This window comes from Phragmites australis, chromosome 19, assembly GCF_958298935.1.
Source record: "Phragmites australis chromosome 19, lpPhrAust1.1, whole genome shotgun sequence".
NCBI lineage: Eukaryota > Viridiplantae > Streptophyta > Magnoliopsida > Poales > Poaceae > Phragmites > Phragmites australis.
In genome coordinates this window covers 26,105,636-26,121,204 of record NC_084939.1, presented here as the reverse complement: position 1 = coordinate 26,121,204, position 15,569 = coordinate 26,105,636, and the positions used below count along the sequence as shown (strand labels likewise).

The 15,569-nt window shown below is 47.4% G+C and overlaps 2 protein-coding genes across 2 annotated transcripts; both read left to right on the top strand.

The window, feature by feature from the left end:
- Positions 1-2,159: 2,159 nt before the first annotated feature.
- On the top strand, positions 2,160-3,057 carry LOC133900318 (uncharacterized). The gene is made up of 2 exons (XM_062341403.1): positions 2,160-2,531; positions 2,632-3,057. Exons 1-2 carry the CDS (start codon positions 2,160-2,162, stop codon positions 3,013-3,015), a joined length of 756 nt encoding a protein of 251 aa, XP_062197387.1. The 3' UTR covers positions 3,016-3,057.
- A 3,854-nt stretch (positions 3,058-6,911) lies between these two features.
- LOC133900513 (protein TONNEAU 1a-like) lies at positions 6,912-15,294 on the top strand. Its single transcript, XM_062341673.1, has 8 exons — positions 6,912-7,172; positions 12,810-12,942; positions 13,517-13,605; positions 13,693-13,815; positions 14,421-14,551; positions 14,651-14,676; positions 14,764-14,920; positions 14,999-15,294. The coding sequence occupies exons 1-8, from the start codon at positions 7,086-7,088 to the stop codon at positions 15,021-15,023; spliced, it is 771 nt and encodes a 256-aa protein (XP_062197657.1). The 5' UTR covers positions 6,912-7,085; the 3' UTR covers positions 15,024-15,294.
- Positions 15,295-15,569: the final 275 nt, after the last annotated feature.

Sequence of the window (15,569 nt, the reverse complement as noted above, 5' to 3'; positions counted from 1 at the left end):
CTTGGATGTCGTTTACAGGGCTACCAAATCTACAAGGCTACAACACCATCGGAATAGGGTGGAAAAAAGCATGCCTGGAATTTGAGAAGCACCATCGGGAAAAATTTGATGGAGACATCATGTACTGGTGAAACATTTGGAAGGAACGAAATAAGAGAATTTTCTAAGGAGAATACGGTGGCGTACAAGATAAAGGGAACATTGATATGCATTCAATGGCATATGGGCACGCTTGAGACTGACCTAAGTTGTTGGTAATCAAGTTTGTAAGCGTTTAATTTGCACTTTCTACCTTTTTCAGTTTCTGTTTCACCTGAAGGGGGGTAGTTATTCCTTCATGGCTACCATGAGTTGCTACTCTCTCCAGGAGCCTCTATGATGTACTAAACCTTTCATTTTTTTTCCTTCTTCTAATAATGTTGGGCAATTCTCTTGCCGTCCCTTCGAGAATTTTTTTTTACCTGATGCATCATATTGTAGTTAATTTAGGATGATAGCGAAATTTTGGTTCTTAATTCCCAGTTATTGGTATAGTTGCAGATCTTTCTATAGTCCGATGCTAATTTCTATACACTCTTCATACACATCAACTAAACAATCATTGCATGGCCACTGATGCTATAGTGGTGTGACTATTTTTATAGTTGACCCAGTAGAAGAAAAGCAAAATCTAGGGGGACTGCACGCTATCCTATTAGTCCCACTTGTTTTCATCCTACATGAGTGATACAAACAGGCAACCCTCAGTGAAACAGTCGTTCCTTCTTCCCCACCTCTCTATGATGCATCCTCTTAATTTTTCTATGCACTGGAGTGGTTTAGTTGGTGTGGTTGCAAGGGTACTCTTCTTTAAATTCAGAAATTGATGCTGGTTGTATCTAAAAGGAAGCCGTAATAACTGTAAAGTACATAATTGAAGCAATTTGCTGCATGTCAAAGGCTGATGGTGCCCTTTGACTTTATCTTGTCGGTTGGCTAAGCCCACTTGAAGGTTGGCGACCTTGTGTCGTCAGGTTATGTCAATGTGATACACAATTCTTGAGTGGGCTACTGTAGAGATTCATCAGAAGCTGTAACCACAATAGGTGCAGGGAGTGCTGTGATTGGCTAAGGACACTCGAGTGATCTTACCAACCAATTGCCAACTGAAAGCAGCGTCCTGGGCTACTGGGTATATAGCAGCAAACTTGTGTCCAATTGATGCTCGAAACCACACAGATTCCTGTGGGGCTCAATCTTGTAGGCTGCATTGTTCAAAGGGCGTATCATATCATTCTTCCCCACCGAAATCTTGGGAGATGTCACTTCTGAAGCTAATCATAGGAGCTAGTGCGGTTGGAGGGACAAAGTTTTGCCAATGACGGTCTGTCATTCTTGACTTGTGTTAAATCCTGATCATCATTCGGTGAGCTTATTTGTTTTTCCAGATATGGATATGAATGAATTGCATGAGTTCCTTACCTTTGCCATTTTGTGCCCATGCATCCTGTTCTTCTGACTAAGAAATGATCAGGAAATGTTGAAACCTTAGTTAGAATCAAGCAAATATTTTGGCATTTGAAGTCCCTATAATGCGCACTTGGCGTCATGGATCAAGTGGTAGGTCCTGTTGCTGCGTTGCAGTCAATTGCAAGTTGGGCATACATGTCTGTAGGCGTGCTGGAAAAAATAAAATAAAAAGGCATGTCTTCTGGTGTCCAGGGCATATCGTTTAAGGATACCAGTGGAAAAGGTAGGACATATCCCCAACTTGTTCATGTCTCCTTGCTAATTGCTATGCATGCAGTCGTGACTTGCAGCTTTTATTTATTTTTTTCTCTGCTTGTGATGTGTTGAGAATCTATTGAGATTTTCCTCATTGTCAGAAGTAACACATGCATTGCGCTTTTGGTGTTGCGTTGGTGCCTGCTGCATTCAGCCAATTCTTGCATAACATGGAGGAATCGTGCACACCAAAATTAAAGCTGCTACGCCTATACGTTTATGCGCAACAGCCTCCGTTTTGTTAGGTTTGGATGTCACACGTTTTCTGACGTATCCCCTCCGATCCTTTGTTTAAGTAGCAGGGTCCGGTCCGGTCCAGTCTATAAAACCGTAGATGGTCTTCTTCACCAGGCAGGACTTGGACTCCTTCCCAAATTACCCAGAGCCAGAAAGAAATGTATCACTCAGGCAATCCTTCTTGTTGCTACGGCGTCCATGGCGAGGTCAACAACTCCGATCTCATCATCCCTGCCTCTCGACCGGACGCCTTGCTTGCCGACGGAGCAGTATTCCTGCCGCCGTCGAGCTACATGTTGCACTACTCTCAGCAGGGGCGTGTTGGTCCACCCAGACCCAGCAGCCAGACATCGTCCGGCATGGCTGCAGCAGCGTCATTCCGCCGTGTGTTGAGCACGGGAGACCTCCTCAGGCCTGAGGAGGAGCAAAGGGTGGCGGCGGCGGGAAGGTACAGCGTGGAGGAGCGGCGGGAGCGCATCGACAAGTACCGTAGCAAGCGCAACCACCGCAACTTCCAAAAGAAGATCACCGTACGTGACGTCTCTCGATCGATCATGCATGTTTGTTTGAGCTGCTGGCCGGCGAGATCTACTATATATGTATGCATGCATGATACGCCGTTTCGTGCAGTATGCTTGCAGGAAGACGCTTGCAGACAGTCGCCCCAGGGTGAAGGGCCGCTTCGCGCGCAACGGTGCTGATTACACGGAGGCGGAGCAGGCAGATGTCGTTCAAGCATCATGCGGGATAGCGTCAGAGTCGCCGCCGGTGAATGATGCTGCTCTCGACCGCGATACGATGATGAACCTCGATGTCATAAAGGATAGCGACAGCGGGAGCGGCACAACGCAGTGGTGGCCGGCAATGCAGGAGGCGCTGGCCACCGGCATGGACGACGACCTAGATAATCTCATCGACCCTACTGACGAGGAGATGCTCGCCGCCTACCTTGGCGTCTCCTCCATCAGCCTCTACTCACCATCATACTCCTCCCCCTCCGGCTCCGGGCAGTGACACATCTCGATCCAGTCTCCAATATATATATAATAATATATACGATGATAAATATATCTGAGTGCAACAGTCCTCAGAGGATCGGACCTCATTGATCAGTAGCTAGCAGCGCCGTGTCAGCCTTCATTAGATACATGATCGGTTACTATACATCAGCACTGGATGCATGCATGCTTCTTGGCTTCCTTTTACTTCAACTTGCTGTAAGAAACGCCACTTCTACGTTTTTTTTTTTATCTGCATATCCAACATTATGAATTTATGATGCACACAACATTTGCCAGATGTCTCAGATTTTCATGCTGTCACTGTATTCCACTGTCCTTTTTCTTTTTGTAAACCTATTTAACTATTAGGTGGGTGGCTGACTAAGGTATAGACTTATGTATGTCCAACACAATTCTCCCGTTTTTTTTTTAAAAAAACAGACAATTATCCCCTAAAACCATATTTTGATTAAATTGCAACCAACAGAAATAAAATGCAAGACAGATAAATGAAGAAACTTGCAACTCCTCCACATGGAAATAGTAGATCCAGACTCTTTCGGAAGAGAAAATGCAACATTTGAATTGCAAAAAAGAAAAAACAATCCCTCAGGTAAAAAAGGCAAATATGGAGGGAAAATGCAACCATTTGGAGGAGGTGATACAACAATTTGTCAGGGAAGAAGCTCTTATCAAAGAAAATGAAATACCATAAGAAAAGAAAATTGCAATAGTCCATACGAAAGAATGTAATCCCGATAAGATGATATAACTGCTGGCATCAGTTACGTGCACAATATCCGCAAGTGCACGGATCTTCTGCCTAAAGTTCCAAGATTATCTACGTCCTGTGTTATTACTACTAGAACGTTGTGATTAAAGGAGTGAACACAGTAGACTAACCCTAGAGAACTAAGGTTGTGACAAAAAAATTATGAACAATCCTCCCTCAGACTTACGTTCACTTGCATGCAAGTAATGATCAACTACATCTATCATGGCACTATGAATTGCTAGCTTTTACGCAGTAGACGATGCGTTTTTCCCGTCTAAACCTGTCACAAATGAGCGTAATCATGTTTATCATCGGCATTCCACATTTGTCGGGGTATGTTTGATCAGTACCATGATCTAAACTACTATACCTTTTATTATTATGTTCCCCGGAAGAAAATGTGCCTTCATTCTTCATTCTTGATTTTTGCAGACAGGTGCGTGGTAGTGTGGTCATTGCAAAAGCGCTTGACTTATGGGACGTCCAATTACGTCCAAATAGAAGAACTTTGAAGTTGACGTAACATTTTTTAGTTGGCAAGGATAGTTCAGGACTCATGAGTGCAATGAGTCCATACACTACTATAAAATCAGATTTATATGTCGATCTATCGCTACCGATTACTAATGGACCGGCAGTGATGAGGCATTACTACTGATTCAAAAGTCACGCGGAAAGAATCAGCGAATGTGGCTTACGAACCGACAGTAATAAAAGACATCATTGCCGACTGATGGTTTGAGCCGGTATTGATGCTTCGCTGCCGGATGAGGGCACCAGCTGGCAACGATACGTAAACTATTATTGTCGGATCTAGCTATGACCCGACAGTGATAGTTCGTCAAGTATCACTACCGGTTTGTGTTATGAACCGGCAGTGATAATGGGTATCATTATCGGCTCGTATGACAAGCCGACAGTGATAACGGATGAGATCTACAACTTTGTAGTTGAAAACTTTTTAATTTAAGATTATTTAAATATCCAAATAATCTAAATAAAGTTTCAGCCGTGGTCGATAACAGCTCATCTTAAAAACTTCATAACATTTTCATACAAAATCGGATGAAGACAAATTTTATATGAAATTATAGCTCTCGATAAGATCTACAACTTTATAATTGATTACTTTTTATTTGAAGTGATATAAATGCACAAATAAATATCTAAAACTAGTACAAAGGAAGCCACATATCTAACCATAAATTTTTGACCTCGATCTAGTGTAAAACACTAGTAGGAATCATTGAAAAAGATACACACAGACTCATAAAGTTGAAAATTACAAATTTAAAGATTTTTATCGTGAGTTTGGTAACTCGTATTGATGAAATATTTGCGCAGCACTAACTTTCAGACGTAGCACTATATCTCCAAAAATTTCAGGCCCGAAGAAGGTCAATTTTTCCAAAAAGCAGAGGTCTTGCAGAGGGTCTTTCGAGCCTTTTTTGGGGGTCAAGAAATGTACAGGTCTAAAGATATATATTTTTTTCGGATGTGGCTCCTCGTTAGCTTCGAAAGTAGAGGTCGAACGTCGAAATCGGACTCCGTATGCAAAAGTTATGGTTGTTTTACCGAACACTGCACAAATTGGATATAAACTTTTTCATACGTAATCGGATGGAGACAAACTTTATATTAATATTATAGAACTAGACGATATGTACAATTTTGTAGTTGATAACCTTTTCATTTAGAATCACTGTGCAAATAGCCGTTCAAACGTTCTATCAGAATAGGTCAAAAGGATTGATTTGCTATTATACTCAAGAACGAATGTGAGGTTAGATGGTTAGATCAGGCACGCGGAGCTTCTGATCGAGATCATGAGTTCGAATTCTGAAACTCGTGTGAAAAAATAGTAAGTGGGCAGTGATTTATACTTGAGCTTCTGATCGAGGGCGGGTGAGCAGTAGTTAGTCGGGTGCCTGGTCGAAAAAAAATATGTTTTGCTTTTTTCGGCCACAAACACGTTGAGTCGCGGACCGGCAAACACTGTCGGTTGAAGTCTTCAGCCGACAGTGATAACCGACTTTCACCGATGGCTAAAACCTTCGGTCGGCAGTGATAATCCCTTTACTACCAATCCTCAGGCCAACAGTGATAGTTAGAAACTATCACTATTCGTTGCCTACTATCAACTCTAGTTACTGTTGTGTCACCCTCAGTTACAATCTAAAAAATAGTAGAGTTTACGAGACAAAGAGTTACAACCAGACGTAAATAAAAAAAAGAGAGTTACAATTGCGTTATAGATGAATGTAATTCCTAAAGATGTACAACTTAAAAAACACGATTGTAATCGTAGTACAATCTAAAATGTAACTCTGGTCCTTATATATATATATACACACACACGGTGAGGCTATTCTGTGTCTATGCGTAGTTGCTATTCGTACTGCGTGTGCCGAATATCAACCGTATTTGACACACGGTATGCCGAATATGAATATGGGCTACAGTGCCGTATTCGGCACACGAATACGGCACACGATGTGCCGAAAACGACACTGCGTGTGCCGAATACGACACTGTAGCTCATATTCGGCACACGGTGTACCGAATACGGTTAATATTTGGCATACGGTGCCCCGAATATGAGCTACAATGCCGTATTCGGCACGCGGTGTGTTGAATATAGGTTTTTCGGCGTACGGTGTTCATTTTCAGTAAATGATATGTCGAATACGGATGCTAAATTTGTAAATACGATAATATGTTATCTATTTCGATAAATACACTCATGTATATTATCTAATTTTAGATTTTCACCATATATAAGCCATTGATCTCTCTGTATGAATAATCCTACAGGCTAGGGTTCGTTGATTATGTGAAGTGTTTAGGAGGGGGGAGGGGGCAAGCAGAGCAGAGCAGTGCAATGAATCAGAAGATGATGGATGGTATTGGTGGCGAAATGGAAGCTGCTGCTCGCCTCGCCTCGCCGCATCTCAATCTCAGCCCCTTGATCGAGTTGTTGCAAAATGCATTTTACAATTTTTATTTTTCAAGATGTTCTCTCAGTCGTCATCTTTTGTGAAGAAAAAAAATATTTTCCTTTGTTAAGGAAAAAAAAGGAAACAAGGGCTATCTTGCAAAAAAGAGAGGCCCACCTGTCATCCGTTCACCGGAAGTAACGGCTGCTCCGGTTGTGTTCCCTCTCCCTCTAGTGGTGTGTTCGTCTTCGACAGCGAGAAGCTGCCTGCTCCGCCACCCCCAGACCAGAGGGGCAACTTCCAGAAGCTTCGAGAAGGGCCTCTCCTCCCCTACCTTGGGAGTACAAGTACCAGGGGGCTTGCAGAGGAGAGATGGACGACTACGCGCGGGAGATGATGGAGCTCAAGACGCTCGTCACCCGCACCCTCGAGAAGAAGGGCGTCCTCGCCAAGATCAGGGTCAGTTCTTCCCCACTTGCTGCTTTCGTTGATGCACCTCCCCACTACAATAGGGTTTCCTTCCCAACAGTTGCCACTACCGCGCCCCGCCCCGCGGATCTAGCTTTCCCTCCCCTCTGGTTTTGGGGATCTGGACGTCCGGCTCCGCGGATCCCCTTCTCAAATTTGCGAATTATTTTTGCAATCTAAGCGTGTTAGCAACCCCCCCCCCCCCCCCAAAAAAATGCCCCCTTTTTGTAAGAAAGAATGGATCCTGGGGGAGGGGCCTATTCCGTTAGATTTACTCTCCATTTCAAATTGTAATGTGCACATTTTGAGCGTCTTGGTGCTGTTGATTCGTATTTAGGATATGAGGATGCTCACTCCATGCTGAAGAAAAATTTCACCTTGCATAATTTTGTTGTTCTAGTTGCAGTTACATTATGAATTAGTGTGCACTGAAAGAAGGAGAGCGATCAACCACACCTTGTATTGATCTCAGGTGTATGAATTTATACACGTACAAGGGAGCCATGGACTCGATTGGCTATCCTACAATCTCGGCATGGCGAGCGAGCGCAGCGCGTGGGCGTGCGGGGCGAGGTGAGCGCTGCGGCATGGCGTGCGAGACGAGTGGTGGAGCACGTCTGGCCGTTACAAGGCAGCATGCAGAGACTCAGTCGCTAACACCCCCCCTCAGTCGCTGCCGTAGGTGTGCCGACGCAGAGACTGTCTCGGAAGTCGTTGAACAACGCTGACGGCAATCCCTTGGTGAATATGTCAGCGAACTGGCGGGCGCTGGGAATCTGCAGAACGCGGAGCTCGCCGAGGGCCACCTTCTCGCGAACGAAGTGGACGTCGAGTTCGATATGTTTCGTCCGCCGATGATGCACTGGATTGCGCGCCATGTAGACCGAGGAGACATTGTCGCAGTACGCGATCGTGGCGCTGGGCACGTTGCAGTGTAGCTTGCCGAGTAGTTGCCTGAGCCAGGAGCATTCGGCGACGGCGTTCGCGACGCCACGGTACTCGGCCTCCGCACTGGAGCGGGAGACCGTCGTCTGCCGTTTGGAGCTCCACGATACCAGCGACTCGCCGAGGAAGACCGCGAACCCAGACGTCGACCGTCGCGTGTCCGGGCAGCCAGCCCAGTCCGCGTCGGTGTACGCCGTGAGCTGGAGCGCCGTGGCGCGGTGCAGATGAAGGCCGAGAGCTGTCGTACCCTTGACGTAGCGTAGTATCCGCTTGAGCAGCGTCAGATGAGCGTCCCGTGGCGCGTGCATATGCAAGCACACCTGCTGCACTGCGTATGCTATGTCCGGTCGGGTGAGTGTCAGGTACTGGAGCGCCCCGGCCATGCTTCTGTACCAGGACGCGTCGCTGATGAGTGCGCCCTCGGTTGCCGATGTCTTCGGGCGAACGTTCGCCGGTGTCCCAGCCGGCTTGCAGTTGCCCATGCCAGCCCGTTCCAGAACCTCCTTGGCGTACTTCTCTTGTGAAAGGAAGAAGCCGCCATCGTCACGTCGAACGTCGATGCCGAGGAAGAACCGCAGAGGCCCCATGTCCTTGATGGCAAACTCTAGCCGCAGTTTGTTGACGATGTGTTGAAGAAGCCTTGAGGACGAGGCGGACAGGATTATGTCGTCAACGTAGAGGAGGAGATATGCGGTCTCGTTGCCGTGGCGGAGCACAAACAAGCTGGTGTCGGCGCGCGATTGAACGAAGCCAAGGCTGGTGACGTAGGTGACGAAGCGGAGGAACCACTGACGCGGGGCTTGGCGGAGGCCGTAGAGGGATCGGGAGAGACGACACACGGCGTCAGGCCGATTGGGATCCTCGAAGCCAGTGGGCTGGCTGCAGTACACTGTTTCTTGTAGATTACCGTGCAAGAAAGCGTTGGAGACATCCAGCTGATGGGCCGGCCACCGTTTGGATGCCACCAGGGTGAGAACCATCTGAATTGTTGCCGGCTTGACGACCGGCGAGAAAGTTTAGCCGAAGTCGATCCCGGGGCGCTGGTTGAAACCGCGGACGACCCACCTGGCCTTGTATCTGTCAAGTGAGCCGTCGGGTTTCAACTTGTGTTTGAAGACCCATTTGCCGGTGATGATCCGAGCGCCCCGCGGCCGATCGTGGGGTGTCCAGGTGTTGTTGGCGATCAGCGCATCGAACTCGAGTTGCATTGCTGCTCGCCAGTTCGGGTCGCGCAGCGCGGCTCGAACCGACGAGGGGATGGGCGACGGCGAGGTGGACTTTGTCTGTAGAGCGTACCGTGGGTTAGGCTTGAAGATGCCAGCCTGCGCCCGGGTCATCATGCGGTGTGCGGGTGCCGAAGGTGCCGGAGGAGCCGGGCTTGGGGAAGGGGTTGGCGTGGCCGCAGGCAGGGGCGTTGGTGGTGCAGGGATGTCCGGCGAGGAGGGTGGTGTCGCTGCGGCTCCAGCATCGGGCGGTGTGGCGCGCGGCGAATCCGATGGCGAGGCGACGGGCGGAGTTGTGGGCACCGGTGGAACAGGTGTCGAGCGCGCCGTCCGAGTTCGCCTCGGGTGTCGAGGTAGAGCCGCGGCGAGCTGGGCGGGTGACGATGCTGACGCCGCAGGTGTGGCGCGCGGGTGATGGCGAGGTAGAGGATCATCGCACACCGGTTTGTGCCTGGTTGTAGTCGGGGTATCCTGGACCGTGCGGAACGGGAAAACCTGCTCATCAAAGATGACATGGCGCGAAGTAATGACCCGGCGCGTCGCAACGTCGTAGCAGCGATAGCCACGGTGATCCGTGGGATAGCCGATGAAGACGCAGAGCGTTGAACGGGCGGCGAGCTTGTGTGGCGTGGTGGCTGTGAGGTTGGGGAAGCAGCGACACCCGAAGACACGAAGCTCGTCGTAGGTAGGATTGACGCCGAAGAGGAGGGCGAACGGCGTGGTGGTGCCGGTGGCGCGACATGGACGCCGGTTGATGAGGTATGTCGCCGTGGACAATGCCTTAGCCCAGAACGCCAGCGGTGCTGCACTATGAAGAAGCATTGTGCGAACACAATCGTTAAGTGTACGAAGCACGCGCTCAGCCTTCCCATTTTGCTGCGAAGTATAGGGACAGGAGAGGCGGAATTGGATCCCATGTTCAGCGAGAAGAAGCCGAAGAGCAGTGGAATCAAACTCCTTGCCGTTGTCTGTTTGCAGAGCCAGAACGGGGAGGCGGAATTGAGTTTGGACATAGGCGAGGAAGGCACGTATAGTGGGTAGGACCTCAGACTTTTGCCGCAGAGGGAAGGTCCAGAGGTGATGCGTGTAGTCATCAAGTATAGCAACATAATACTTGTAACCTGAATGGCTTAAGATAGGAGAGGTCCAAACATCCGAATGTATTAACTGAAAGGGAAAATATGTCTGTGTTGTAGAATTGTTGAACGGGAGACGAACATGTTTGCCTAAGCGACATGAAGAACAGGAATGTGCTACTGATTTATTACAACTGAAAGCAAAACTATCTAGAATTTGTGAAAGAACATGATGTCCTGGATGTCCAAGGCGCTGGTGCCACAAGGAGACCTCCGAGGATGACGAAGCGGCGAGGGCTTGGTGAGACGGGAACCGAAGTGGATAAAGATCCCCACGGCTATCACATCGGAGCATCTCCACCCGTGTTGGAAGAGCCTTGATTGAGAAACCAGAGGGGTCAAATTCGATTGAAACATTGTTATCATGAGTAAGACGCCGGACAGAAATCAAGTTTTTAATCAATGATGGAGAAACAAGAATATTGTGTAAATGCAGTGGAGAAGATGCAGTGGGGATAGAGCTGAAAGTCTGATGAGTAACAGGTAATTGGGCACCATTGCCAACCGTGATGATAGAAGAGGAGGGTTTTAGATGGGTGGGAGGAAAGTTACTAGGCGACGAGGCCATGTGAGTAGTCGCGCCTGTGTCGAAGTACCAGTTGGCGGCGCTTGGAGGCTGGGTGGTCACGCCGACGGTAGACAGTGCTTGGTAGAGAGGGGATGTATCCCATGGCCCGGCAGAGCCGCCAGGCGGAGGAGGAACCTGGGAGGCCGTCATGGCCTGTTGCGACTGGAACGGTGGGCGAGGGCCAAGAACTCCGGCGCCGGGTGCACGGAAGGGTGCAGGCCAGGCCTGCACATAACCCGTCCACGGGTTGTAGCCGGCAGGCCATTGCCCCGCTGGTGACTGAGGGCGGTTGCCGCCGCCGCCGGTGTTGCCGAAGCGCTGCCCGCGCCCGCGCCCTTTGTTGGATTTCTGGGGGCGGTTGCGAGAGCCTCCCACCCCGGAGGTGTTGTCGTGGGAGGAGGCGGCGCGGGACTGGTCGGTGGAGCCGCTGCTGCTGGAACCATGCCCGGCGGCGAGGGCGTGATTGGCATCGGCCTTGGCGTCGTGCTTCTCGCTGAGTTCTTCCAGGATGAGGAAAGAGCGGGCGCTCATGAAGGTGTGGGGTGGGAATTTGGCGGTGATCACCGGCTTAAGATGGCGATAGCGGGGGCTAAGGCCACGAAGCAGATTAAGAACCTGACTCGGCTCGGAGACGGGGTGGCCGATGTCGCGAAGTTGATCGGCAAGGCGTTTCAGCTTGGTGCAGTAGTCGTGGACGGACAAGTCACCTTGACAGGTGCTGCGAAGCTCGGCCTCAAGGTAGACAGCACGCTGAAGTTCGTTGTCGAGGAAGAGCCCCTCGATGGCAGACCACAGGGAGAAGGCGGTGAGGTGCGGCGTGTGGACGATGTCGAAGATGGACTTGGAGACGGTGTTGAGGATCCAGTTGACGATGCAGGGATCAGTCAGCTGCCACTCGCCGTCGCGCTCAGCCGGCGGGGTGGGCGAACGGACATGCGCCGTGAGCCCGAACTTGCCAAGGACGGAGTCGAAGAAGCACCGCCACTGGGAATAGTTGCCGTCGTCGAGATCGAGCGCCACGGGAACATGGGAGCGGATGTTGACTGTCTGGAGAACGGCGGCGGCGGCGGGCACAGGGGCATTGAGGTCGGAATCGAGGGAGGAGTCAGAGTGGTTTGAGGGGGGCGCCATGGATGCGGCGGCTGCGGAAGCTGTGGCGAAAGGATGCAGGAGAACTTTCGCTGGTGACTGATACCATGAAAGAAGGAGAGCGATCAACCACACCTTGTATTGATCTCAGGTGTATGAATTTATACACGTACAAGGGAGCCATGGACTCGATTGGCTATCCTACAATCTCGGCATGGCGAGCGAGCGCAGCGCGTGGGCGTGCGGGGTGAGGCGAGCGCTGCGGCATGGCGTGCGAGACGAGTGGTGGAGCACGTCTGGCCGTTACAAGGCAGCATGCAGAGACTCAGTCGCTAACATGCACATTGTGACCAGTAGTGCGCCTACATTACTTGGTGGTTTTGATCCCAGTGGTACGATTTGAGCGGATCTTTGTTTGTACTGTAAGCAAAAAACTATTTCTCAAGTTTTTTTTTTGAATGAATGCTTCTTTGGTTGTCTTGCGAAAACCTCAGTTACTTGGTGTTTATTCAGTTAAATATATGCCAAACTTAGAGAAATATAGTTTTGGCAAAAGAAGTGGGTTTCTATCTTTTAGTTCTTCCTTATCTGTTGAAGCCAGGCTATGCTCGATCAAATCTACATGCTTATATTTGTTTCCTCATGATGTGTCTCACTGCATGACTAGGCTGAGCTGAGAGCAAGTGTGTTTGAGGCCATAGAAGAGGAGGATCGTGTGGTAGAGAATGACGATGGTGGGAATCCAGCTTTGCTTGGTAGCTGCAATGACAGAGCTAAGCAATTGCATGCTTCACCTTCAGGTTTGCACTTTTAATGGGTAGTCAATTAATCATTTCAAATTTCTCTGTTAATCAGAACTTGTTTCGGTTGCTGCTACATATATGCATCTTTCTGTCTGCTGTGCAGCTGTGTAGAATCTTTTCATGCTACTTTTCTCATATATTCCTGAACTATTGAAGGTTGCTATTCTGTTCCATGATAGTTTCTATGCTGCTAGAAATTTTGGCATTTTTAAACTTTTTTTTAGCTTGCAATACTATATCTGAAAGATATTTGTTTGTTCCTCCTGATTGATAACTAGTGTGAGTCTTTGGCTTTGTATGCTTCTGTGCTGATGTTAGTTGAAAAAAACATTACATATATCTCGTATGTTTAAGGTGTCCATGCTAGGCTAAAATGATTTGTAGTACTTGGCTCCGTATGCTTCTGCGCTGATGTTAGTTAAAAAAACATTATACATATATCTCGTATGTTTAAGGTGTCCATGCTAGGCTAAAATGATTTTTAGTACCTAATGGTTATGCTTAGCCATATGTTTTGCAAGCTGCATGTAATATCAAATGGTTTACATTCTAGAATTTCTTTTGCTTGCAGGTAGGTTATTAACAGCACTTGTATGCGAATACTTGGAGTGGGCTCAGCTAAGTCATACAATGAAAGTTTACTTGCCAGAATGTAATCTGGTAACCATTATTTATAGTTGATGTATCTTAGTTGTGCATTTCCAAAATCAACATCGACTAATGTGTGTCTGTTGCTTTGCAAATCAGCCCAAGGACTTTTGGAAGAATGAACTGAAAGATTTTTCTAACAAAAGTGGAGCTGAAGGGAGCAGGAGTGCTGAAAGTGGTCCCATGCTTTTAGATGTTCTCGAAGGATATCTGAAATATGAGGTTTATCTCTTGCAGACTCAAAATCATTATAATAGATGTATATGGAGTTGATGAACGGCCACTTCTTTATTTTTGTGTTATCTGAATTAGTCAAGCTGACAAAAAAGTTGGGTGTAGTTGCATTTACAGCATAAGAAAACAAAAATCACCAAAATCAAGCACATCTTCTCTATTTATAAGTTCACAATATTTAATTGGTTATTTTACAGTGCAATTGCTCCAATGGCATTTATATCAGTTATTTTACAGTGCACTACGTTACTCATCTCTGTTTACATGAGATTTGTCAAATCTCAATATATCTATATAAAGATATCTAGTTGAGGTACTTTTGACGGACATGTGGTGCTTGGGATGTGAGCCGCATGCATATGCAAGGTTGCTTTCTGCCTATGAATTCATTGCATATAACCAATTTACTCTTTCTCACCTTGCCTTTCACTGTTCTTGAGCATGCATAGTAGCATGGCACTTTTTTCTTGTTAAGGTTTTTGTTATTAGCCTCCTAATAGTGTCAACTAATTATTGTCTCCTTAGACATTTAGCTTAAAAGTAGTCTGTTTCCATTGCATACTTTGGTTCTCTAAATTTGTTCTGTTGATTAGAATTTGTCCCAAACAAGGATGGGCGGTAGGAGAATGATCTCTTCCGAGTCTGATCCAGCACTAAATGTTGAACATCGGAACATGAGGAGGCCGCCATCATCTTCAGTTGGGAGCCTGCCTCCTATGGGAAGGTAACCGTGATGCCATATTGTTCTGCCATTGTAATTATGCGTCAGCTATTTGTTTCTGCCACTAAATGTGAGGGTAACATTTTACTTTGAATTTGTCAGGCCAATCTCATCATCACAGACATCAGGCGCGTGCCGTGCTATGTAATTCCTTCAGTTTTGTCATATGTAGTTGTGTTGTTCTAAATTCTCAATCAAGCTCTTTGTACATTCAGACCGAAGAGGGGGTTCTTCAGCTTCCAATACGAGGAAAGATGAGTACAACTGGAGATACGATGCCGATAATATATCTGAAGAGGTACTACGGGCGTCAACTGCTCTAGAAAACATCCAATTAGACCGGAAATCTCGCAATCTGCCGACATCTTGGAGGTGGGATTGATTGCTCTTCATAATGCCTGTGATAATGTCTGTGTGATAATCTGCCATGTAAATTGTGTACTTTTGCAGGCATACAGGGGATGGTAGCGAGTAACAAGAATGTTATACTGCAGTCTAGTTGACGGTGTGGCTTTGAGTTGTTTGTAGGCTTGGTTGGTTGACCTGACCTTGTATTCTTTGTACCGTTTGCAGTGCTACGATGCCTCGCTTTGAGTGCGATAGCTTTTAGAGAGAGATGCTAGCTAAATTATGCTTGTTTGTAAGAAAGAAAGAAGCAAATATTGCTGTTTAAGGCCAGGGTATTTGATTTGATAAGATTATGGTTTGATAACAATCAAATACAGCGTTTGTGTTGTTTTTCCTTTTGTTCCTGTTGTTTGCTTTTTGTTGCGGGATTTTCCTGTTCGAAAGGATAGTTCTCCTGCCGGTGCGAGAAAAAAAAAACAATTAAATACAGTTCGAATCCGATTTGCTGCCCTGCCTGTATCTGTATGTTATCTTGCTGATCTGCTCATATATAAGAGGAAGAAGGTGTCCAGCTCCAAACCCGACGAAGAGAAGGTACCTGCTGCAATCTGAAAAGCCGCTGCCGAATCTGCCTTTGGGGATTGGTGCTGAATCATCTTGGAGTGGAATGGAA

Bases quoted from the DNA above. Each gene is read 5' to 3' on its own strand.
- LOC133900318 (XM_062341403.1), top strand. From the start codon at position 2,160: ATGTATCACTCAGGCAATCCTTCTTGTTGCTACGGCGTCCATGGCGAG. The intron at 2,532-2,631 runs GTACGTGACGTC...CGTTTCGTGCAG, and splicing joins ACTTCCAAAAGAAGATCACC to TATGCTTGCAGGAAGACGCT.
- LOC133900513 (XM_062341673.1), top strand. From the start codon at position 7,086: ATGGACGACTACGCGCGGGAGATGATGGAGCTCAAGACGCTCGTCACC. The intron at 7,173-12,809 runs GTCAGTTCTTCC...CTGCATGACTAG, and splicing joins GCGTCCTCGCCAAGATCAGG to GCTGAGCTGAGAGCAAGTGT. The intron at 12,943-13,516 runs GTTTGCACTTTT...TTTTGCTTGCAG, and splicing joins ATTGCATGCTTCACCTTCAG to GTAGGTTATTAACAGCACTT.